Below are 26,390 nucleotides of genomic sequence, written 5' to 3'. Positions count from 1 at the left end.
CTTTGCAGTCTGAAGCATACACACAGAATCTGCATGCTGCCCACGGCTGGCGCACTGTGCGTATAAAGATAAAACACCCACTCCTGGCCTTGATGCGACAGTGCCACACATTGTAAATTATTTGCATGATAAAATGAAAAACTGTAACTCCTTATCAAACTCTTGTTTATCAAGGCACAAAATGCCAAGTTATATGAGGTCAAAGCAATTATTTCTCTCCCCGGATACAATATTTGAAAATATACCTCTTTAACAATGCATGAAAGTTACGAGCAACTTCCATCTAAGCTCTTCTTAAACCACTGTACAAATTCATCTTTTGACATGCACTTATTATAGGTTCCATGCTAAGAACTTACTCTTAGGATTCCTGACATCCACCTATAATGGTCATCCTGTTGAATTAGACATTATAAGGCTACAAGGTTCTCAGATGGCTATCAGAATAAATGACTCTGTCAACCTTTAGTGTCAACATACTGCAAAAGACAAAATTCTTACTCTCAATTCCCAATTGGCAATTCATAATTCTCAAGCCCTGAATAAACTTCTTATCAGTGTTAAGAAAACAGTAGAAGGAAATAATATGAAACTCATACTATCTGAAGAGAGGGGAAATCCCAGATATTGTTTAATATCATATACAAATGCCAAAAAAAAACAGTTAACAAACTTTAAGAAATACGAATCCAAGTGACAAACCTAGCTTCGGTTAAAAAATACTGGAGTTAGTATTCCATCTCACAAGGCAGAAAAAAAATATATAACTGAAAAACTGGGACGCAAAAGACCATTCTTAAATTTCCCTAAACATATAACAATGTGCATGAGAAACAGAAGAGTCTTCATGAACTCCTTGAATATTAAGTTCCAAGCAGGACATCATGACTTAGAATCATAGCCTTGAAAAGACAAATATAAGGACTCACTTCTAAAGACTTTTTGAAATGCTTTAAGGATATATATTTAATTCCACAGCAAGGTTGTTAAATTTGGCAGAATTTACCCCACCCTACACATAAAGGGAAGTAAAAGATTATGTAACACATTCAAGATTATATAATTGTTCAACATTTTTAACCTAAATAACAGTTCTAACTCACTGAAATGACTCAGTGAAACGATAAAATTGCTTATAGCAGGGGCATTTAAACTTCTTAAAGGGCCAGAAAGTAAATATCTTGGGCTTGTGGGCCACGTGGTCTCAGTCAGAGCTACTCAACACTACCACTATAGCATGAAGGCAATTTTAGATCATAATGAATGAACATAGCTGTGTTCCAATAAAACTTTACTTATAAAAACAGGTAGCCAGCCCCCAAGCTATAGTTTGCAGATCCCTGATGCACAGAATCACTTTCAGGCTTAGATAATCTTTGACCTATAGGGAGATTCTAACAATGGGAAAATAAGATGAAGTTAAACCACATAAGCCCTTTCAACTTTAATAAAGGAACTCACCATGATCTAAGAAAATATGACTGATACAGTAGTTATGGGTCTTTGTTCCAATTTATGCCCTTCTACACAGGGACGCAATTCTACTGGAGACCCCACATGAGAGCAGTTGTGTGGCTTAAGAAGAAAAGTGACATTATACAAATATTTGTAAATGTTTACTTTCCTATTGTTTAGAAGCTACATTTTTACTCTTTAAAAACCTGTCTGCAAAGATAGTCACAAAAAATATATTTAAGATTACTCACCCATATCTTGCCAGAGATACTAAATAGACCAGCCATTCCAGACATCCTAAAAGAAAAATGAATAAATGAAGAAAAGGAGAACCACTGGTGATGTATATTATGAAAAAACAAGGGGGGCCTAGGTGGCTCAGTTGGTTGTGTCTGGAGCTCAGGTCTCAATCTCACAGCTATGAGCTCAAGCTCTGTGTTGGGCTCCATGCTGGGCGTGAAAACTATTTTAAAAACAAACAAACAAAAAAATAAAATAAAACAAAAAAACCCCCAAAACCAAAAAACCTCAGGTCACAGGGATCTGCCCCTCCACTTTTTGTAACATTATCCTCTCTCCTGGATTCACTTTCATTCACATAAAGCTTAGATTCATAGTCTTCATTTCAATTCTTCTGTTATAAATATTCAACCCCTCTGGCCCTTTCTCCCTCCATTGTATATACCTGACAAAAACCCCCAACCTTGGGTAGCTGCATGTCTCTGGGGAAAACCACATGACCAGCTGATCGCTCTCCCTTTCCAGTCACAAACTTCAGGGAGCACTCAATACTGTATTGTTTTAGGCTCTACCTGAGATGATAGCTCACGTCTTTTCCCTCTCTTCAGACCTTCCACACCCTCCCCGCCTTCCCATGCCTGCTCAGCTAACAAATACTCCTTGTACATCACTGCAAAATCAGAAGCCACCATGTGATCTCTCTTATCTTCCCACCACCAAATCTGAGCCTGGTGTACACCTGATCCGCCTCCTCCTGTTACGACAGAGAAAGGAGATCTGCCCTAACCACAGCCGAATTCCTCCACTTGTGCCATGGATCCCATCCCTTTGGTCTTGTTAATGACTTGGCTCTTTCTGCCATCCCTCTTCCTGCGTTAGCAATTTCTCCCTTTCTGTGGGATCATTTTCTTCTGCACGAAAACATGTTCTACCTTCTCTTTCTTTTAAAAAGTGCATTCTTGGACCTTACATGGCTCTCCAGCTTCACAAACTTCTCCAAAGAGTAGTCTGTGCTTACTGTTTCTTTTTCCTCACTATACCTTTAACAGGTACAGTGCAACAGCCTTCTGATTGTCTCACCTCATCCACTGGTGCCTTCTCCAGCCTCTCCTCCTAAGAGTCATCTTCTAATTGTATGCACTGATACATCCAAGTTCCAAACCAAGGCCGCAGACCTGTATGATCCTGCTCCTGCCTGCCTCTCGTTCTTAGTGTATACCGCTCCCCCTCTCTTTCTCTGTGCTCAATGTTACCCATCTTTCTGCTCTTCAGTACCATGAGCTCTTTCCCAGTGGGGGCCTATAGCCGTGATATCCCCATTGTTGGAAATACTCCTCCCTACCCTCTTTACCCAGCTAGGTCATTCTCTCCTTCAGTTCTCTCTTGTGCTCCAACTCTCATCCAATAGAGGCCCATGCCTCCTGCCTTACTAAAGATCTGTCTGTTTTTAACAGTAGTTACCCAGATTAAGATTCTTCATATCCCTAGTTTTTTTTTTTTCCCTTAATCTGCCTTAATTTAAGTTACCTAAAGAGAGCAGAGGGACCAACTCTGTCTTGTTGAATATCTAGCACCCAGAGCAGCATTTGGCATAAAACCAGTGCTCAAATATTTGTAAAATGAAACACCAGAGGTGAGGTGCTTTTTTTTTTTAAGATTTATCTATTTATCTGAAAGATAAAAAGAGCACAAGTAGGGTGAGGGGCAGAGGGTGGGGAGTCCGATACAGATTTTGATCCCAGAACCCCAGGATCATGACCTAAGCCAAGGCAGATGCTTAAATGACTGAGCCACCCAGGCACCCTAGTGAGCTGCTTTTAGAGTAAGCTCTACATTTCCTGGCTATTACACAAATGCTACTGGATGATTTATTCCTTAAATGTTGCATACGTTGATTCTATTTCAACAGGGATATTCCCTATTCTTATATATACTAATATAAACAACTACAATTATGACAATTCATTCTAAATTAAAACCAACTGTTAAAAAAGTTTGTATGGTTTGGCCTTATCTACCTCACCGATAATTACACAGTTTGACCTCACGGACAAAAGTTACCTTCATCTGTGTTCTACTAGGCAGCTAAAGACACCATAGGTTTTATTTTCCACATAAATAAAAGAGCAATTCCTTCATAAACTGTAATTCAAGAAAGAGTTAACTCTTCTATCTTATCAATAATTTAAACAGAAGAAAGAATAGCAAATGTTATTCAATATCATATTTTATAAAAAGAAAATAGTTAATATGGCTTAGTACAAAAGTTGGAGGAAAGGCTTTTGTAACCTACCTGAATCTGGATACCTAATTCCCAGCTAGTAACTACTAGCTGAAACATGTGGGTCATAAAACCATTGGCCAAACATGGTCATGTACAGTCTGGGTAATCAGAACTGAATATGAAGAAAAATTTAGACTTGCAAGGTCTATGGGCTGTTTAAGTTAATATCTCCCATTTTATAAATAATACTTTGTCATAAGAAAAATAACAAATTACGTCAAAGAAGCTGGGGATTTCCAGCCAGTCAGAGGCTCCACTGATTGCCATTTCTTCTCTAAGATATAATTTTGCAGGTCTTCATAGACTCCTGGGCCACGGTAACGGCGGAATATCCCATCCTTTGCACTATAAATTAGAAAAACAAATGGAGAATAAATCCATTAAAATAACAAGTGCTACAGATAATAAAAATTAAAACAAATACTAGTTTTACATGTGACCTTCACTTTGAATTTTCACTTGGCTCACCTGAAGAAAAAAAATATAGTTAGGCATAAATATTAATCTATTACAGATTAGAAATTCCAAAACTGCAGGCATTACGTATTTTACTTTTATCACTGCACAATTTAGGACCATAAGCAAAGTCCTTGGCAGCGTCTAATCTACCAAGTTACTTTTTATTATTTTTGCGATCAATTATTTCAATTTTTCTCTTACAGTGGCAAAAGAGCAATTGTTATCAAGCTTTAAAAACTTTCCAAATTTATGTTATTCAAGCTCCCCACCGCCCCGCCTCAATTAACAAAACACCTTGTATTCTCACAGGTCCCTCAGTTTTTCTCTGACTTTCTCACCACAATCCAGCTTCCTGAGGGAAGGTCTGCACTGGCCATTTTCTCCCCATGTATTACTCATTCAGCATTCTTGTGATCGGTGGTTCTGCTTCTACAACTCCATAGAAACTGCTAGTACTGGGGGTCTCCAATGGCTCATCAATGCCATATCTATAAAGCACTTTTCTGTCATTTTTCTTGGTCTGTAATCGGCACTGTCCACTACTAAACATCTCTTCGTTTCTCCTTTCCATTGGCTTTTATGACATGAGCTCCCTTGGCTTCTTATTACCCCTACCATCCCTGCTCACTTCCTCACTACCCTGTCTTCCTTTGCAGATGTCCTAATGTTGGTCAATCCCAGGTTCTATCCTTGACCCATTTCTAGTCCTACTGTGCATGTTCTCCCTAGATACATTGCAGTGTTTGTCTACCTCAATGCTGAGGAATCCCCAATACATCTCTCCAGTCAAGATCTTTCTTCTGTACTTGAGATCCTGAAATCAAATTATTACTTAAACTTCTCCACTTGGAATTAACAGGCACTTCACTTTCTTCTCCATCCTGGCCTCTATCTTCCAAACTTCATCTTATTCTAATGGCTCCTCAATAGCTTTTATGAATTCTACATGGCCCATTGGTAGTCATTATAGGCTCTTCCTTTCTTATTGCTAAGTAGTCACATGTCCCAGTGATCCCACCTCCTAAGTATCTTCCCTTTTCTCTTCCCCCATCACTACCTGAGCCTCACTAGCCTTATCACCCAAGATGATCCAACTGCATCCTATGGGCCAAAACCAGTTACAGTCCTCAGAAGGTATCTCATTTTCTCCCAGCTTTCTCCATGACAGCTCCTGTATCTGGAAAGGGCTTCTCCACTGTCTGCTTAACTCAATTCCTGCCTTTTGTGTTATCAGAGAAATCTTCTTTGACACTCCCCACCACTCCGACTCACTGTCTGACATTATGTAGATTGCCCCTGTTGTACTCCAGGTACCCTTCTCTTATACCAGCTATCATTCACTGCACACCAGTGCACACTCTCTTCAAATGTTCAACTGAATAAGCAATGGTTATGGAAAACAACTTAGAATTCCTGATACTGTTTTCGAACTTCTTCTAATGTTCTTAAGTTTCTAATCAGAAAATTATTTAAACTTACTGAAAAAATGCTGGGAGAGTAGTGACAAAGAAGCGGCCACTCAAACCTACAAGAGGCATAAAAAAAAAAAAAGTTTCAAGTCAAATTCAGACTACCCCAAGCACCTGATTTATGTTGTAAGAACAAGCAGCCTTGAGCTTGTTTTCATGGCCATATTAAAATTGTTCCATTTATTTAATCATATTTACCTCTTTTCTTTTTACTTAAAGAAACTGTATTTTTATCCATTTTTATTTACCTACCACTTTCTGGTTACTGACATATAAGTTGCTTATTTTTTATGCATTGCACTAAAGTTTTCTGGCTTGTGCATTGCTTAGAATAGTATGGCGGCTGAAAGGACAGGTTGTAGAGTCATGCAATCTGGGTTAAATACTAAATTCTCCAGTTACTAGCTTTGTGACCATAAATACATTACTTAACCTTTCTGTAAAATGGGTATATGAAAGCCTGCCTGAATCATTCTGAAGCGAGATTAGATCAGTTACAGGTTTAAAAAGAATGAAGAGTATGAAATAATAAGATCATGTATAATCTTTTCACACTTAGAAAATTTGTTAATTTCTGTCAAGGAAGTCTATCCATGTTAAAAAGATTTTTTTCAACTTGCCTCAGCAAACTTTTACTGAACAATAACCACATATCAAGGGCTATGCTAGGTACATGTGAAGATAAGGATAAATAAAACCCTTAGTCATTCATCAAATATTTACTAAGCAACTTCTTTGTTCCAGGGACTGTGACAATGGCTCAAGACATACAAAGCAAAAATACAATTTTTGTTTTTACAGAAGTTAAAACGTGCAATCTTTGTTTTTACAGAAGTTATAGTCTAGTGGCAGAGGGGGAGAATTTAGTCAAATGATCATGACCAGAAACAGAGATGGATGATATCAGGGAAAGGGGCATGCAACAAAAACCTGCATGACACCAGGAGTGAAGAACAGATCTCTGCTCTTTACTATTAACTAAATAATATTTATGTGGGCACCAAGAGTGAGTCATTCTAGTTCTGGCAAAAAGAAGGAAAGCTAAAGGATCCTCCTGGCCCACATGAAAACATGCAGAGATAACATTTTCACATTTCTCATCATTTCTGCCTTTCCCACTTAAGAACAATCTAGACAAAATCAAGCCCTAGTTAAATAAAGTGGCTCAAATTTTACATCTCTGCGATGACTTGCTGTTTGCAATATTGAAGGTGTATTTTTAATAACAAGGAATGTTTGCTTATACTCATTTTATAAAGTAAATCTATACTCAGCAAAATAATTTATTGATTGATGATGATGAGTCTTCCCAAAGAAGCATTCTCTATTTTTTCCTCATATCCAAGCAATTAACTTTAAACACCTGTATGGCACCTAAAAGCAAACACAGTATTCTGAAGGCAGTAATAGCCAATACTACAAAAAGAAACATAAACTTCACATTTATGATTGTACATTTTTCTAAAGGTTGTACTGTCAGGAACAGAAACAAAAGTGATCCGAGAAGTCAGCTGAGGATTGGAATAAGCATCTCTGTCTACAGGTCATTCTCACCTCTAACAGGCTTGGAATTCCGCTCTACCAAGGAACAAAGGCATCTTTTGGTATAGTTCCAAATCTAAATTGCCAAGAGAAGGTAATCTTAAAGGCTTGAAAATTATTATATGTTTTGCTAATTACAGATAGTTTCATATCCCACTTTTTTCCTAGCTACAGATTTTTATGACTGCCCTAAATCTTAAAGGACACTCACAGTGTTAGGGGATTATGCTTTATTTACAATGGACTTCTAAAATGGAAGGCACAGAGGCGCCTGGATGGTGTAGTCATTTAAGCATCTGACTCCTGGTTTTGGTTCAGGTTGTGATCTCAGGGTTATGAGACTGAGCCCCACATCAGGCTATGCATTCAGTGTGGAGTCTGCTGGAGTTTCTCCATCTCCTTCTACCCCTCTCCCTGCTCAAGCTCTGTAAATAAATAAATAAATAAAATCTTAAAAAAATTAAAAATCCTTCATATGTTCTTGGTCAGTAAATTTAAACTATCAGTTTTCTCATTAATGGGCATCATAATTTCTATCTCACTATTTTTTAGTATTAAATGATTTTACATTTATAAAGCACATAGGACACAGTATTTGACATAGAATAGGTACTAAATACAGCGTAGTGAATATGTTCTTTAAGGCTCTGGCTCAAAGTTGGAATAAAGTGGGATGTAATAAAGTAATTTAGTGTCAAGTGTTTTGGAAATCATATATTATTTTGGAGAACATACTTTTACAAATAAATGTGCCCATGAAAAGATAAATACCGAGGAAATAAGAAAGAAAACACAGTGATATATATATATATAGTCTCTGAGAGTCTACTTTTCTGGTTCAGACTAAAAGGATGCTCATTGCCAAAACTATTAGAATAAAGGGTATGAGAACTTTATGGCTCTTGATATGAATTGCTGTGCTTTTTTCCATGACTACTGTACCAATTTATAAGACCATCAATTAAGGTTCATTTAAAATAAAGATTATTAATAAATTATAATTCTCAAAACTTATTTATGTTTATTTCTTCTAATGAAAACCCATGCAAAATACTAATAATAAGATCGCAGCATCTAATGCAGATATGAATTCAATTTGAATGATACTGGAATAATACACTGTCACTAAGGATATCTTCAGGATAATCAACAACAAAACCAAGAATAACCAAAGTAGCCCTTAGACTATGACACACTACTAAGTCCTTTGAAGATCTGACACCCTAGGAAATTCACCTCAAATAAATGTCATTTCTGAGAGGCTACCAAAGGTTAGAAAGCTTTGGGTTTCATGTCACTGCTCCAAAAAATGTGTTCTAACCTTTAATACTGATGCTGCTATCAAAGGAGCCTCTCATTACCTGAAAAGTTAAAACATTACCAACTTGGAACAAAGAAGCACCATCTGAGGTTGTGGGCTTTAAGGTCAAGGTCTAAAAAAAGGCAAGCATGGATCTCAGCAAAGGATTACAACAGAGGGCAGCAGCTCATGTCAAGGTTGGCATAATGATTCACTGCAAGAAACCTCACCAAGTGTAGAAGAAACAAGTACATACTTAAACTTCAACTGAAAGAGATGAAGTTTGACCACAAGGTCTCCCAACATTTCTGCGTATCTTTTTTACTTTAAGGGAAACCTCTACTTTAAAATGAGGACTGCAACATAAAAAGGGCATTAATCCAAAATGCAGGGCAAAATTTAATTTAAATTAAATTTAATTTAATCTAGCTTATCTTAAACATGTAAAGCAAAAGAAAGAAAAGAATTAAAAGATAAGAGAAAGAAAAATGTACCAGGGAACTATATTTTGATATGTAAAAACACAACAGAAATAATTTAAGTTCAATACTTTAAAAATGGGGATAGCTGCTAGCTTTTGTTCTACCGTTATTAGCTGTGTTGCTTTGGGCATGTTACATAACCCCTCTGAGCCTCAGTTTTCTGAGTAATATAAACAGTCCTTCCTAGCATTGTTATGAAACTAAAATGTATGTAAGTCCCTAACACAACTACAGGCTGAAGTAAATGCTTAATTAAATATAAGTTATTATCACCAAAAAAGTAGCAGAAGGAAAGCAGTGAAAAAAAGTAGAACTAGCCTTACCTTTTGAGACTGAAATAAAGTTGTCAGTTTTATACAAAAGGCTAATTTTTACAATTATAAAATTAAAATATGAACACTAACTGAAACACAGTAAACTAAGTTGGATTTTGCAACTAATTAGTGATTTAAACACAATGTTTATTCCTGGCTATGGTAGGAATCTGTAAACCAGGTAAACCCTCTGGTCCAGTGAACTAGCCATCACCCATGTGTGCTCTAGGAGCAGCTGCTGTTTTCCTGTCCTTGACAGCTAAGCTCATCTGCATGGAACAGAAGGTTCAAATACATGCTCATTACATTTAATTTCTCAAAAAACACACAACTGATATTTCACCTGGTCGATGTAATAAGCAGGCAACACCATGTAATCTAACTTAAGGACTTTCCTTTCCTTGACGTCTACATCTCAGCTGTAAAATACAAAGTGTAATCCCTAATCTTTATAATTCTGAAAATTTATTTTCTGTTCAAAATACCTAAAAAAATCTCTTGTGAGATATGCCAATGGAAGAGTTACAAGCATAACTAAAGACTATGCAGAAACACTTCAAAAACTCTTGCTTTCACTTCTTTTTAAAGTTTACTTGCAGGGAAAAGACATGAAATTATGCCTTACTAGCACTCATTGGCAAGGCAGTCCTACTGAAAGAATATAGTAATGGAGATCTGTAACAAAATAGAAATTGGCATACAGAAATATCCAAGAAAGTGCGCAATTTGAGGAAAAGTAGTATCATTTCAGTTATTCCCCACTGCTCATTCAGGATGCTAGATTTTGTAAAAGTGAAGTAAATACCCAAAGAGCTTTCAAGAATAGGGACAAGCTGCCCCAAAGACTTGCCAGTGAGTTAATACATGTAAGACGCCCTCTCTTCATTTGGCTTCCAGGACCCAGACCCCTCCACCTCCTTCCTACCTCACCAGCTTCTCCTCTTCTGCTGCTGGAACTACATCTCTTCTTCAAAATGTTAGAGTGCCCCGGTTTTCAATCCTCAAAACAACTCTCAATTCCTTCCTCCCCTCCTTTCGAATACCATCTACAAGGATGATCTTCAAATGTACATCACTAGCTCTAGGGTTAAGTAACATGCCCAAAGTAACTAGCTAGTAACTAGTAACTAGTAACTAGTAACATGCCCTAAATAAATAGCTAATAACGGTAGTACAAAAGCTAGCAGCTATCCCCACTTTTTAAGTATTAAACTTAAATCATTTCAATTGTGTTTTTGCATATCAGAATATAGTTCCCTGGTACATTTTTCTTTCTCTTATCTTTCAATTCTTTTCTTTTCTGGACTTTTTTTCTTCACTATTCCTAAAAAATACTGGACCAAAGATTTTTTCCTCCTTCTTTGATAAAAGTTTCAAATATATATAGTTTACATTTGCATAAATAGCATGAATTAATGATAAATTCATTTTTAAAATATTTCATTATAATAAATTCCTCTCTACATGATCAAAAAAAGCACTCAATCCAGTAACAATGGAAAAAATAGCCGTAAATCTACATTTCAGATGGAAAGCCTGTATTCAGTTAGCCTTTAGATCTATGAATCCATCACAAAACTAATTGTTTAATTCTTTTCATTCAAATCATGCTGTGAGTTCACTGCAGGTATACCAAATGACTGAAACATGAATAGGCCAGCTGCATTTCTAAGAAACTCATCATAAAATGTGCTTGGTGCTTACTAATTACCAAGGCTTACACCTGATTTTGTTGGACTTAACTACTAAAAGACAAAAACGACTTTACAGCAAAAATATAATTGCAATGACTTGACATCCAAATAGAATAACTCATTCTAACAGCTCAAACCACAAACTAATAAGTATAATTGTCTATCTCTAAACAGCAGATGGGCAGAAGTGGCTTTGATTCAAATGATTAGAAAGGCAGAGGCTTGAGGACTAATGGCTTTAACAGAAATCTCTCTCCAAGGGTTTGTCAACACATCCAATTTAACAGACACCATCCATTTTATTGTCCAAGTAATTGGTAATGCATTACTTTGTGTGTTTTTGCACTCACGGTTATTACAGAAAAGTAATAGCTGCACCTCCATGCCTTCTTTTTCCCTTGTATAGGGATACACGAGATAGAAATTGAATGTAGACAAGAAAAAAATAACTAATGAAGTTTCAAAAAATCCAAGTTGAAATTTGAATCATAAAAGCCCAACTTCTCTTCTCATTTTGTATGTAATACACAGTTATTTTTGCAAAGATTTTATTTGTCAGAGAAAGAGAGCATGCACAAGCAGGGAGAGCAGCAAGCAGACGGAGAAGCAGGCTCCCCACTGAGCAAAGAGTCTGATACAGCACTCAATCCCAGGACCCTGGGATCATGACCTGAGCGGAAGGCAGACACTTAACTGACCACCCAGGTGTCCCCACACAGTTATTTTTAAATTACAAATAGAAATTGCATCTTTTCTGAATTTAAAAATTTTTATTTCCCTCTTCCTTTTGAAAAATTGTATCATTAAGAGCTAATAAATGTAGATGGAACAACAGAATTAGAAATTCACCATTCTGGAATCCATTATGAAATATTTGATTCAGATAAGATCATCATGGATTTAAATCTCCAAAGTATCACCCCAAAGGTTATTCCCTAATCACAAATAGGGTATTTCCTTTATAATAGAGAAGTTTATTCTCATCACCTTAACCAAGTGCTCAAACTCAACAGCATTAATGGTGATAATGTGTGTTCAGAGAGAATACAATTTAAGCCACAGGATCACCTATAAAGTACTCTTGCCATTAATTTTTAACCCAAATCATGCTTTTGACCAAAATTCAAGCTTGAACAAAATAGAATAAATTAAATGTTACCATAAAGAAACACATAGGCAAATCCCTGGTCTGTTCTCTTCAGAGTGTCAATGTCATAATGCCATGAAAAAAAAGAGGGGGGCTCTCTTCTAGATTGAGGGAAACTGAAAAGATGTAACTGGGGCACCTGGGTGGCTCAGTCCTTAAGTGTCTATTTTCAGCTCAGGTCATGATCCCAGGGTCCTGGGATCAAGCCCTGTGTTGGGCTCCCCACTCAGTGAGGAGCCTGCTTCTCCCTCTCCCACTCTCCCTGCTTGTGTTCCCTCTCTCACTGTGTCTCTCTGTGTCAAATAAATAAAATTTTTAAAGATTAATTAATTAATTAATTGAAAAGATGTAACTACTTAATTTAGTTGGTGAACCTTGGTTAGATCCCGGTTCAAAAAACTATTAAAAAAATGGGAAATATGGAGAAAGATTTTAATACGTTGAAGTATTGATGGTAAAGTATCATGGGGTCTATAATTAATTTTCAAATGATTCAGTAAATTAATAATAACAATATAAATATATATCATATATATGTACATATGTATATACACACACACACATATATATGTAAACATAAACATACATAGACAGACCCAGATATGTCAAAATGCTACCTGTTGACTCTAGCTGGTCAGTTCATGGGTACTCAGTATCCTAGTTTTTCAACTCTCCTATACACTTGAAAAAACTCAATTAAAAAGTAACAAACTTTTGCATTTAATGTTCAACATGTACAGTACCTGGTTCTTGAGTGACATCTACTTTTCCTACACTGATCTGAAGTATTTCACCGTTCTTTGCAAATGTCTCCCATTCTGAATCAGTCTGCTGGCAGGATGGACACCAAGGAGCATAACTGTAAAAGAAAAATTGTTAGTCAATACAAACATGAAAAAAATCTATAAAGCAAAGTAGAGAAATAGAGCATTTAAATTTAAAAAATAAATTCTTAACTAAAGGGAAGAACAAAAGCAAGCTTTTCTGAAGTTGCTTAATACAGAAAAAAACAGAAGAATACTCCCCCCACAACAGAACATACGAATATCAGTTCCCTGGTGATTTAACAACCAAAGTTTAAGATTTTTATGAATTATTGTAATATATAAAATATTTTACTTCAATGTTATTCTTTTTAATTTTTAATTTTTTTAATAAACATATAATGTATTTTTATCCCCAGGGGTACAGGTCTGTGAATCACCAGGTTTACACATTTCACAGCACTCATCATAGCACACACCCTCCCCAATGTCCATATCCCCACCACCCTCTCCCGTCCCCCGTCCCCCAAGCAACCCTCAGTCTGTTTTTTGAGATTGAGTCTTTTATGGTTTGTCTCCCTCCCAATCCCATCTTCTTCCATTTTTTCTTTTCCTACCCCCCAAGCCCCTCACATTGCATCTCCACTTCCTCATATCAGGGAGGTCATATGATAGTCGTCTTTCTCCAATTGACTTATTTCGCTAAGCATAATACCCTCTAGTTCCATCCACGTCATCACAAATGGCAAGATTTCATTTCTTTTGATGACTGCATAGTATTCCATTGTATATATATACCACATCTTCTTGATACATTCATCTGTTGATGGACATCTAGGTTCTTTCCATAGTTTGGCTATTGTGGACATTGCTGCTATAAACATTCGGGTGCACGTTTGTATCTTTAGGATATATACCCAGTAGTGCAATCACTGGGTCATATGGTAGCTCTATTTTCAGTTTTTTGAGGAACCTCCACACTGTTTTCCAGAGTAGTTGCACCAGCATGCATTCCCACCAACAGTGTAGGAGGGTTCCCCTCTCTCCACATCCTCGCCAGCATCTGTCATTTCTTGACTTGTTAATTTTAGCCATTCTGACTGGTGTGAGGTGGTATCTCATTGTGGTTTTGATTTGTATTTCCCTGATGCCGAGTGATGTGGAGCATTTTTTCATGTGTCTGTTGGCCATCTGGATGTCTTCTTTGCAGCAATGTCTGTTCATGTCCTCTGCCCTTCAATGTTATTCTTACAATGGACTCAAATTTTACTACTTTCCAGATAGCTTTTGATGGAGGATGAAACCTCTTTGAGTATGCCACTAAAGGAGGCCAATTTTCACAAGGATGTCTTCAAACTAGCCAAACCAGTTTCAGATTCATCGAAGTGAGATCTGATGGGTAGAGACCAGAAGATGTATTGCTAATGGGTCCCCCAAAATGCAAGTCATTTCCAAAGATATGTGGCAGTTCTGAACCATTCAGAGAAAGTAGAAGCTACAGGCTAAGCCTGCTCCACAGACTCTTTCTTAAATAGAAGGGTTAGAAATAAACACTTGGCTGGGGCACCTGGATGGCTCAGTTGGTTAAGTGTCTGCCTTGGGCTGGGGTCATGATCCCAGGGTCCTGGGAAAAGCCCTACATCAGTCTCCTGGCTCAGTGAGCCTACTTCTCCCTGTTTGTGTGCTCTCTCTCTCTCTCTCTTTCTCTCTCTCTCTGGCAGATAAATACATAAAATCTTTAAAAATAAATAAATAAGTGCTTGGGCCTTCAACCAGAACTCTACTGTTTTAGATTATTTTTTCATTCAATAAACATGATCTAAGGACCATGTTAAAAACTGAGGTAACCCCTATGAACAAGACAGATGTGGTGCCTCCTTCCTCTTTGTGGAGTCATCCAGAGATGAAAAGAGGTAAGCACAGGGATAATGACAATCAAAGAGGCAGATGCCATGACTGAGAACGCGGAACAGATGCGATGGAACACTCAGAAGCTGGGTGAACTCAGAAGAGCCCACAGAGAAAGAAGCATCTGTGCTAAGATCTAAAGTAAGAGTAATAGCCAGAGAGGGGTCAAGGAATGTTCTAACCCAAGCAGAGAGAACAGGAAGTGTGAAGACAGAGTATTGACAGGACAGGATGAAAACATCATTCACAGCCTTTAAAAATGTTGTATAAGGAATCAGGACTTTATTCCAAGCTCCATGACTGACGCCCTAAAAAAAGTTAAGACTCATGATCAGATTTACATTTTTGGAAAAGTCATCTGGCAGCTCTGTGGATAATGGATCAGGGACGGATAAGACGGAAGCAAACTGGAAGGCTGTGCTTCCTCCTGGTAATATGCTAATGGCCTCACTTTGCCTCCCATGATGCTAGAAAACGTCATAAATGGGCCATAAAGCTCTAATGTGTTCCAGGATGTCATATGCAGATGTTAAAATAGGAATCGAGAGAAAACTGCTGTTTAGAAAAGATAGTGGATCGCACAGTGTGTCTTAAAAAAGAGTCCTAACCTCCCATATTCACGCATATGATCTTATTCTGAATGAGGGTATTTACACATATAATTAAAGTAAATATCTTGATGTGAGCTATTCCTGGATTTAGAGTAGGTTCTTATAAAAGAAAGAAGAGCAAAGTGTGACACAGAAACACAGGAGGAAGGCCATGTAGAGATGCAGTCTGAGATGGGTGGTTTGTAGCTACAGGCCAAGGAATGCCAAGGACTGCTGGCAGCCACAGAAGCTAAGAGAGGCATGGAACAGACAGAAGCTCTCCCAGAGCCTCCAGAGGGAGCCAACCTTGCTAACATGGTGATTTTGGAATTTTGGTCTCCAGAATTGTGAGAGGATAAATTTCCACTGTTTAAAGCTACTAAGTTAGTGGTAATTTGCAGTAGTCCAAGGAAACTTCCACAGAAAGGAAAGTATCATTTGAAATTAGAAGGAAATGGGATCAAATATGCCTCATGGAGACTTAAAAAGCTGGTAGAGCTACGCTTAATATAAAATATTGTGAACAAACAATAACATATACTAGAAATCCATGTCAAAATACTAACATAGGACACAATTAAAAGGAAAATTAACATTTACAGAACGTGACAAAAATACATGAATACAAATGGAGAGACATTCCGTTTTGCTTAATAATACCCAGAAGAATAAAAGCAGTAAATAAAATTAATTAATCAATGCTCACAAAATAGAACAGGATACTCCAGGAAAAAATATCCCCAAACATTTTGAATAATATTTCGGGATGCCATCAACTAGATATGGAATTTTAAAGATCTGCTTAAATCTGTTTAGATTATATTTTTTTTAAATCCTCAACTCAAGTCAAAATGCTGAGGGAATAAATGCAACAGGTTCTTTTAAAAGACTTGATATCACTGAATAATTTATGTACAATTGGTGAATTTTATAGTACATAAATTATGCCACCCAGGGATAGAGGGCAAGAGACATGGATGAACCAATATTGGCAATATGTTGATAGAACTACTGAATCTGATGATGGATGATGGGGGTTCATTGCACTACTCTTATTTTTGTTTATGTATGAGATTTTCCTAATAAATCATTTTTATTGTTTTACTGAGGTATAACTAAGGTATAACTGATTTATAACATTATGTAAGTTTTAGGTACAACATAATGATCAAATATATTTCTTAACCCACTGAGCCACCCAGGCGCCCCTGATCAAATATATTTCTTAAAGATTTGATTAAATGGAAATATCCAACAAGTTCTGGATGGGCAGCCTCAACATTGTGAAAATTTTGATTTCCCCCCAACTTATTTTCCATTTTTTTCCATTCCTGAATTATTTTTACAAAATGTGGCATCTATCATTTCCATATTAAGAGAAGGAAGGGGTGGGGGGAAAGGAGGCAGGAAACAATGTCTGCCAAAAGAATAAAACAAACACACACAGGGAAAAAATGCCTTAGGAAAGGAAATAAAGGGGGAAAAAGCATTAAATGATCAAATTCTACAAGATTTAGGCTCAAAGGTGCTATCAGGTCATCATTCACGAACCCTTTCACCTTGACCTGAACAGAAGCGTGGATGGAAGTGCTATGCAACACTCAAGGCAATGATGCATACGAACCAACTTTCCTGAAAAACAACAACAACAAACCCATCTCTGAAATGGGGCAATACTTTTCTCCTTCGCATTATGAAAGGGAAAAGGGGGGTGTTAAAAGTCAACATGATGGGAGGTTGCATTTATTTCAAGACAAGTATTGAGATTGGGCACAGCCCAGGAGAGAAAGGTCTACCCAAAGCAAGGCATGCATTTTCCTCTCCAGCCAGGCTCCAGAAGCTGCCAGTCTTTAGCACAATTGCTCATCCTAAGGACTGTTCATCCATCTCTAGAAGGGTCTAGTATAGCCAATTCCAATATAATTCTAAAAAGTCATTAATATTCTCATTACAGCTCACTGTGTAATCCCTGAAACCCCAGAAATATGGACCAGAGAACATGGACCAGGAACCATCTGCTGACATCTTTGACCACGGCTGATTTTAAACATTTCCAGGGCAAAGTATATAGCTGGTACATAAATATTTGCTGAATAAATAAATGAACAAACTTCAAAGAAAATAACTATCTTTGAGAAAAGTCATTTTTTACATATTTAAAAATTATCTGTAAGGCAGATGATACTGGGGCAAGCAGTTGGTAAACTTTAGGGATAAAGAGAACATTTTATTATTTAGTACTTCAATGGGCATTTCAGTGTATTAAATAAGAGTTCTGCCAAAGGACTCAACAAGACCAACCACAAGTATCCATGTGACTTTGGTCAGGTTAGTAATCACTCCATGCCTCAGCTTCCTCAACTGCAAAATGGGACAGTAACAGCAACTACCTTAGAAGGTTACTGGAAGATTAGAGGACTTATATAAAGCAGGCACATATTAAGAACAATCACTAATACCAATAACATTTGTAATATGCTGCTTGGTTTCCAAGATACTTTGATGATGCATTAGAGCTCATCTGAACCTTACAACGTCACTGTCAAACAGACAAGGCGAGTATAAAGGACCTTGCTTAAGGTCACCTAAGACCACACAGAACAAGAACCCAGATGGAGGTAGTTATGTGATAAAACCTCCAAGGAAAATAAGATCCAATATTGACAGAGAGAGAAAGAGAGGGGTGAGGGAGGGAAAGGGAGAAAGAGAGAGAGAACCAGACAGAAGGAAGAAATTACCAAAAATAAGGAAGAAATCTTGCAGTACAATTAAATGAACTCTAGATTATTTTTGTTTTGTTTCCCTAGGCCTGTGCCTTTCCATTTAACTCAGGGATATATTTACTTCATCAGTAATTATTAAATCATGCAAATTTCATCTTTTATTTTTTAAAATCCCAGTCCCTAATCTCCAGACAGGCTATTATAAAAATTGGGATTTGGGTGACATTTTTATAACCCAAGATATAAAAATGCCATTGAGGTCACTTTAGATATTCCAATTTTTATGTAGCCGCTACCCACTGGAGACTATGAATGTCATTATTTCTGAGATTTAATCAGAGCTATTTGTGTTGGAGTGCACCAACATCATTCACTGACTTAGTGTGTTCTTTTGGTGGTAGAAATCAGTCTGCTCTGAGTCTCTGGTGTGGGAATTGGTCCACTGTTGTTTCAGCTTTTTAAATGATTAGTATTCTTTTGGACCTAAAGAACTGTGTTTTAGACAGTAATTCAGAACCTACTAAAAGAAAATATCTCAGGGGCCAAAGCAATACAAACAAAGGAAACTCGTGACTTTCATGTACTCATGCACACTCTATCTCTCTCTGTGTATGTATGTAGATATAAATGTAATTTTTATGTATGTATCCATGACAAAAATCAGCAGAAAGGACTGCATATGGTCTTCATTTATATTATTTAAAACTAGTTCATAACGTCAGTCTTCTAGGAACTATAAAGGAGTTGACCTGCCATAACTTTGTCTTTTACATTCAAATTCACCCTTTTTTCATTTAAGAGCCTCTAAGAGGAATTAGAACCTTTATAATCATGGAAACTATACAATAGTATCTTTTCTATTTAAACTTTTCTTAGGCGGCAGTAGTATATAGTAAGCTTCATAAAGACATTTGAAATACATTCCAGATAGCTAACAGTGTTACATTACATCAACTTGGATATCAGTCCAATGTTTTTAACCACTTCTGGGAAACAGAATTCAAAATCATGTTTTTTCATCCATGTTCACATTTATGTATATATTACACTGAGCTTCTGCTATATGCAAGGTGGTTGAAAGCCTTTGATTACTTTGGTTGCATAAACCAACTGAATTTGGTGTGAGATTCTATTAAGTGTACAAGAAAGGAGTTACTTAAAAACACATCTTAGAAATAACACTTTACTAAAAATACATTTTTTATTCCCCAGTAATGGGCAATTTTTCTTCTTCTGTCTTGGCTCAAATTTCACACACTCTCTTCAGGAGAGAGTACACATTCTCTTTTCTTATCCTTGCAGAACAGAGATGGACAATGACTGATACGGTAGGTTTTTCACTTAGAACTGACTTTGACCAAAGTGCTCAAAAGAATCTGTGACAATGAAGATGAAAGAAGTACACCAGGTTCATCTTTCTCTGACTTAATACATGAAACTAAATCAAAATGTCAACTGATGATCTACATCAAGTGTTACTCCTCTCTCTAGAAAATATGGACAAGCTTAATGATCCAAGAGTTGGAAGGCTTATGTTTGATGCTATTTCTTTACAAGATCATTTCTAGGACATTTTGTCATCACATATAGAGGAAAAATAAAACTTGATAATTCTACAAAAACCATGATACCTGCTAGAGGAATTAGAATTCACTACCTTCTCTAGAATGAAGACTCCATGAAGACAGTGACTGATGCCTCATACTTAGCTAGAGTAATACTTGGCAGATCCTGGGCCACAGTAAATATTTATTACACTAACGAACAAAAGGTAGATGATAACGACTATCCTTAGTTCCTATGAAAATATAGATAGATGTTTCCTTCAGTGATGTGCTTGAGGAAGCTCTTTATTAAAGGAACAACTAGTCTATTATTCATTCATTCACTCAGTCCAAGTATTTATTGAACACTTAGTACTTGTTATGAAGGCTCTGGAGATCAATAGAAAGAAGAAAGACTTTCGTCCTCTACTGAAAAGCTGATTGTCTAGAAGAGGAATTAGACAAAAACCTAGTGTGGAAGCATATAAATTAATTTATAATTATAAGTTGTGATAAGGGCCATGCTAGATACAAAGAAGATAAACTGAGAATTCTCCCAGGTGGTTGGTGTGCACAGAAGACGGGTACCTGTTTGAGTGGTGAAGAGTGTCAAGAATGAGAATATAGCAATGATGCTCTTTATTTAGAGATTCTACAGAGGAAAAAATTATGGGTGGGCCTCTGAATCCCACAGGGAAAAGGCTATCTTTCAGGTGGCTCATGGTGACGGCTAGCTGACAGACTAAGCATGAATCACCCAGGCTCCCTCACTACCCAGCTACTCTAGGCTTGCATCAAGAACTGCAAAGCTCAGGCCTGCATTCTAGTTCTGGCCTTGCCAACCACTTACTACTGGCCTTGGCCAAAGCTTTAACCTTTTTGAGTTTTAATCTCCTCTAGTAAATGAGAATGAGAATAAGAATTCTGCACCTGACTGCTGGGATGATCAAATAAGAGATCATTGATGAGGGCCGCCTGGGTGGCTCAGTGGGTTAAAGCTTTTGCCTTTAGCTCAGATCACAATTCCAGGGTCCTGGGACTGAGCCCCACATTGGGCTCTCTGCTCAGCAGGGAACCTGCTTCCCTTCCTCTCTCTCTGCCTGCCTCTCTGTCTACCTGTGATCTCAGTCTGTCAAATAAATGAATAAAATCTTAAAAGAGAGAGAGAGAGAGCGAGGACTGATGAGCAAGAGGACATGTAATGTGGGCAATGCAACAGTTTACTGTGACTGAGATGATGAGGATCATGGAGGTGATGTGGATAACTCTTTGTGGAAACAATCTGAAATCAAATACTTATATATTCACTTATGAGATTTTTTTTTTGCATGTTTTTAAATACACATAACAGTAGCCAGGGCAGTGGTTTTCAATCAGAGACATTTGGAAATATGCATAGGGGATGGAGATTGCTAATTTTTTTTGGTGAATCCTAGAACGTAATGGGCAGGGGCAGCAATGGGCAGGCCACCCCCATACATCAAACAACTGTTGAACCCAAGATGCCAATAGGGCCCTGATGAGAACCACTGCTGAATGCTTGACAGAGAAAAAGCATTCAGTAAATATATGCTAAATAAATGAATGCTGTATCTGCTACTTATTTCCTTCAGAGCACAGAAGACTGACAGTCCCTTGAAATCAAAGAATGTAGCTTATTTTCATCTTCCCAGATCCCTAACTCTAAACCTGAAACATAACAAGCATTTAATGACTATCTCTTAAACATTCAATCAGCACATCAAGATAATCTACTAAACCGCAAAATATGATAATTATTTGACAGGGACAAGCTAAGGCGATGATGTTGAAGACGTTCTCTTCAGAAATAAGGATTTTTGAGGGAAATTACTAAAACCTAGAGGTCCTAGGGAAATAAATGAGACTTCCCTCCATCACTTTGACTGCTTCCAAGTTTAAACATGATTGTCCAAAGAAAAAAGTAAAAAAAGGAGTGTTTTATAAAGAGCCATACACTTTACAGAGGTAACCCCTGTACTTTGACTCTGGATATCAGATTAATCAGCTCAAAATAAAGCTGCTTGGATAGCTTCTTTTTTCCCTTGGGGTGGGGGGCACCACCAGAAAAGTATATAGAATGTATACTATTGTTTGTCAAAAGAACACAAGTAGTATTCTCAAGGACTGATACAATGGGAACCAAAAAAGTTTAAAATATTACAAAGTAACCGAGTGAACGATAATATGAAACAATGGAAATAAAGAAAACATCAGAAGATATTTTACAGATTATATAACCTTTCCTAACCCTGAGAAAGGGCAAACTTTTCATCAGAGGTTAAGATGAGAAAAGCACAGCAAGGCAATTTTAGAGACACAGCAGAAATAGGGATAAAATTATAAAACAATGTATAAAAGCAAACAAGACGAGAAACACATGAATATACAATAAGCAGTAAAGAAAATGTAAATAGTAATGGCATAATTTTTCAGGTTTTAAAAACAAAGATTTCATAACTGAAATGGTGAGTTACTACAAATATATTTTTACCTGATATTTCTCCTTAACAGAGCAGTGCTTTTTTAAAACTGAAAATTTAGGGGCACCAGGGTGCCTCAGTTGGCTGAACGACTGACTCTCGGTTTGGACTTAGGTCATGATCTCAGGTCCCCACTCTGAGAGTTTGCTCGAATATTCTCTCCCTCTGCCCCTGACCCCCCATGCACACACTCTCTCCCTCTCTATCGCTAAAATAAATCTTTTTTAAAAACTGAAAATTCAATTGCAAGTTACCAAAAAAACTGTTTTAAAGATGAAGAAGATACAAATTAGGTTTTACAAAAGAAGCAGAAAATGCTGCTAGGTTCTTAAAAATAAGTTAAATTATCAATCCCAATATAACTAGGAATTGTATGATAGGAGCTTTGTATGAAATGGGATATAAAAGAAAAAATTCCCAGAAGTTGCATAAGCAAATGAACAAATAAAGAACTGTCATTCAAAGTAATGTCAAAATTTTAATACTACCAGAAAGCCTCCTAACTTGCTTCTGTAGGAAAGTTAAATGCATCAGCTGTGGACCCCTAACAATCTCTGTTTATTATGATCAGTTCACTTGAAAGAGGGATTGACATGGTAGCTAACATTAACACATTTGGCTTTTTTCTGTTATATACATCAGGGGAAAAAAAATCTGACAAATTATTGGCTATTAGAGTGAATTCTTAGAAATATAGGCCTATCATGGTAGAGAATATAATGAATTTTATGTTTTTTAGGTGTTGGATTTTTGTCAAAGGGAGGAGACGGAGTAGTACAAATTACAAACAGATAAGAGCCACAGTATTTCTTCAGGACTTAGGTTCTGGTAGATAGAGAAATTTGGATATAATGGTTTAAGTATTTTTTTTTTCCTTTACAGTGTCCTTTCATATTGAACTATTCTGAAGTGTACTTGATGAAAAGGGAACTTCCACTAAAACGATCTCAAGGGCAGCTTACTTCCGGTTTACAAGTTTCATCTTGTATCACAGCCCACACGTATTCTATGCAATGGACGCATGGCAAGTTTACAGCAGTTTGTTACCATGTCTGGGCCTGTACATTTATGAAGAATACAATTTGAATACAGTCAACATGGCCAATTTGAATACAGTCAACATGGCCAAACACAGGAAGTGTTGGTTGTTGCTATTTATGAGCGTATGTGGCTTACACTCTCCTTTAGTTTGCTTAGTTCTTTTACTTAAAGAAAAAAAAAATCATAGCTATTCCAAAAAGGAGCTATAAAGGAGTTGAGGCCTTCAGCTTTGACCTTCATCATGCACATACACGAAGTCAGATTTATTCAGAAAACTGACATCTAGAAAGCTCCATTGTGTAAGCACCTACAAAGAACTTCCTGTAGTACTAGCTGACAAGATGCAGCCGAAAATTCTTACAATTATTACAAACATGACAGTGTTGAATAAAGCTCCACTTTCTTAGAAGTTTCCCCCTTAAATGGAAAATGACCTCATCTTTATCCAAAGTGGTTAAATAGCTTAATAAGTCTTTCAAGTCTACAGATCTCTTTAATCATTTCATTTTTTCATTATGATATCAAAGGCATTTTACACAGAGGCTTAAAATATCCCCTTCTTTGTGACCAAAAGGTATATGCATGTTTGAAGGGGTCATGGTATTGTGTTTTCTGAACAATGTAATCTGCTAAGGGAGTTGCAACTTTTGGTCCTGATCTCACAGTGAGGTTTTCACTCCACAGGCATCTGTTTGCAATCTAAATTGAAAGAATCAAGATTTGGCCTTGGACAAATAAAGGAAAGATCCAATTCTGTGTGTCTGTGTCCTCAAGGTAAGATAAATCAGCAAACAGTAGCGATCAAGTATGTATATTACCTGAAACTACAATCTATAGAGATTAAATTCTCAGTGATCATTTCTCCAGAGGTTCTTCATTTTTGCCCGGCAAGCCCACCATGATGGTCTCTGAAGCCTGTTCAGACATCTGCCCATTGTCTACCTCAACGCTTTTTCCCCAAATGATCAATTTCTTCCTAGAAGTTAATTTTAAGCTACATGCCTGTTCCTAACTCAAAACTGTATTTTTCCCGTCTCCTTCAAGCAAAGGCACTGCATACAATTACCTTCTATTGTTCAAAAAGGGCAACCTAGGAAGATCCTTTTATTACACTAGCACAATTAAGATATCTACCCAGGAATCTCTACGTCTGAAAATGATAACCATTATCAACATTTATTTGAAATCTTGTTCTAAAATCTTCAAAAACACTCCCATCTTCCTGTTTTATTTTCCACACTGACATCCCGGGGTCTTCAAAATGAAAACCAAACTACTTCGCACACACCGGTCTGCCCTCCGCCGTGCTGGAATTATTCATTCAATAAATACCTTGCCTAGCCCGTGCTACCTATTTATACTATATGTAAATGTCATTGAATGGCAGCCCCTTTCTCTATGTACACGCCTGTATCAAAAGGACGCGAGTTTTTCACAGGTTTTGCCCACTTACCCCCCCCCTCCCCGTGGTAAGCTTGCCCACCCCATCCCTCAAACTCTTTCCCCTCCAAAGCTGGTGGCTAAAAGGGCGGGGTGGGGTGAAGAGGGAGGCGATGCTCGGCACCCGCAGCTGTCACCGCGAAGGGCCTGGCGCGCATGCGCAGCGTGAGGAGCCCGGCCCCGGCGCCGCAGGTCGCCCGGCGAGCAGCGGTCGAGCCCCGCGGGCAGTGCAGGATCCACAGACACCCTCACGGCTCTGGGAGGGCGGCGCCCACGAGGGCAGTGTGGCGTGCGGGGCGGGCGGGCACACTCACAATTTCAGCATCCACTCGCCCTCCATCACCAGCGTCCAGTTGGAGGCGGTCATGGGCCGCACCCAGCTCCGCTCCTCCGGTAGCGCGGCCTGCTCGGGGCCGCCCTCCGCCGCCGCCGCCGCCGCCGCGACTCGGGCCACCAGGAGCGCCGTCAGCAGCGGACCCCAGCGCCCGCCCGCCATGTTGGGGCGCGGAGGGACGCTCCTCGGCAGGGGGCGTGGAGAAACGAAGCGGCGGGCCCGGGGCCTCGCTAGCCCGCCAGCCCCGGCCTTTCCAGGTAGTCGGAGGTGGTGCCGGGCCGCCCCGCCTCCGCCCGGCCGCACCGACAGTCCCCGCTTCGGAGGCGGGCCGCCAGCGCCGCCTCTTATCCGCCCGGGCCCGCCGAGGCCACGCCCCCTCCCGCCTCGCCTAGCCGTTGCCCGGGGTGTCGGTTGCGTGGGCAACGGCCGCTCTTTCTTTCTGACGCCCTTCCCCCCTCCTCCCCCCGAAAATAAACAGATGACCCAATGTTGCTTAAGTTGGAACGGGCACCGCGTGTGCCCAGGCTCCAGTACGGGGGTTGGCGTGCGTGGGGGATTTCTAAAGAGAAACACGGCCGCTAATTTAAAAATTCATCCCCTATTCCATGGTAGGGGTTGCATAGTAATGGGTTGCAAAGTAAAGCTATGTGTAATGAGAAAACAGAAAGATGCTTGGCCATCTCTTGCGACAAGGAAGAGGAAAATTTAAATACTCTCTGCCCCTGAATATAATAAGTGTCACTGCCTAATTAGAGATAATAGTGAAACAAGACTCTGTAATATTTGTAAATAATTTTAATTTTATAAAAACTTGTAAGATGTGAGTGCTAACATAAAACGAGTCAGGGAATAAAAGAATATTGGCAGTTACAATTAAATGGCTCTCTCCCTTCTCTTGGCTTACAGTTCCCTAGATCTAAAATGAGAGAAGCGTAAATGATTTCCATATCTCTCTCCAGATACGCGTTAGATGTATCTGTACCTTGAGAACAGCACATCCTGAGTTTGTATGGCTGAAATACAATTAGAAGTGTGCTTTATAAAAATTTGTGAGCTGTGCAAAGCATAAAACTAGATAATATGGTAAACACATGATGAAAAAGTGTGATTTCTGTCCTGGGCTTAAAACAAAGACCGTTATAAAACTAACAGTATTGCT

At 38.2% G+C, this 26,390-nt stretch overlaps 1 protein-coding gene across 1 annotated transcript in view; it reads right to left on the bottom strand.

The window, feature by feature from the left end:
- The window catches only part of TMX4 (thioredoxin related transmembrane protein 4), a 42,617-nt gene extending 17,019 nt beyond the window's left edge, over window positions 1–25,598 (bottom strand). Inside the window, exons 1-5 of the mRNA XM_004751676.3 lie at window positions 25,212–25,598; window positions 13,130–13,245; window positions 5,918–5,963; window positions 4,196–4,324; window positions 1,707–1,752 (exon numbers count right to left, since the gene is read on the bottom strand). Coding sequence (XP_004751733.2) covers window positions 1,707–1,752; window positions 4,196–4,324; window positions 5,918–5,963; window positions 13,130–13,245; window positions 25,212–25,393 — 519 coding nt within the window. The 5' untranslated portion in view covers window positions 25,394–25,598. The remainder of the gene's footprint in view (window positions 1–1,706; window positions 1,753–4,195; window positions 4,325–5,917; window positions 5,964–13,129; window positions 13,246–25,211) is intronic.
- Window positions 25,599–26,390: the final 792 nt, after the last annotated feature.

Source organism: Mustela putorius, unplaced genomic scaffold (genome assembly GCF_011764305.1).
Source record: "Mustela putorius furo isolate JIRA1106 unplaced genomic scaffold, ASM1176430v1.1 tig00000874_pilon_pilon_pilon, whole genome shotgun sequence".
In the NCBI taxonomy this organism is placed as follows: Eukaryota; Metazoa; Chordata; class Mammalia; order Carnivora; family Mustelidae; genus Mustela; species Mustela putorius.
Note: the sequence above shows the minus strand (reverse complement) of the source record. Positions and strands in the feature narration are given on the sequence as shown.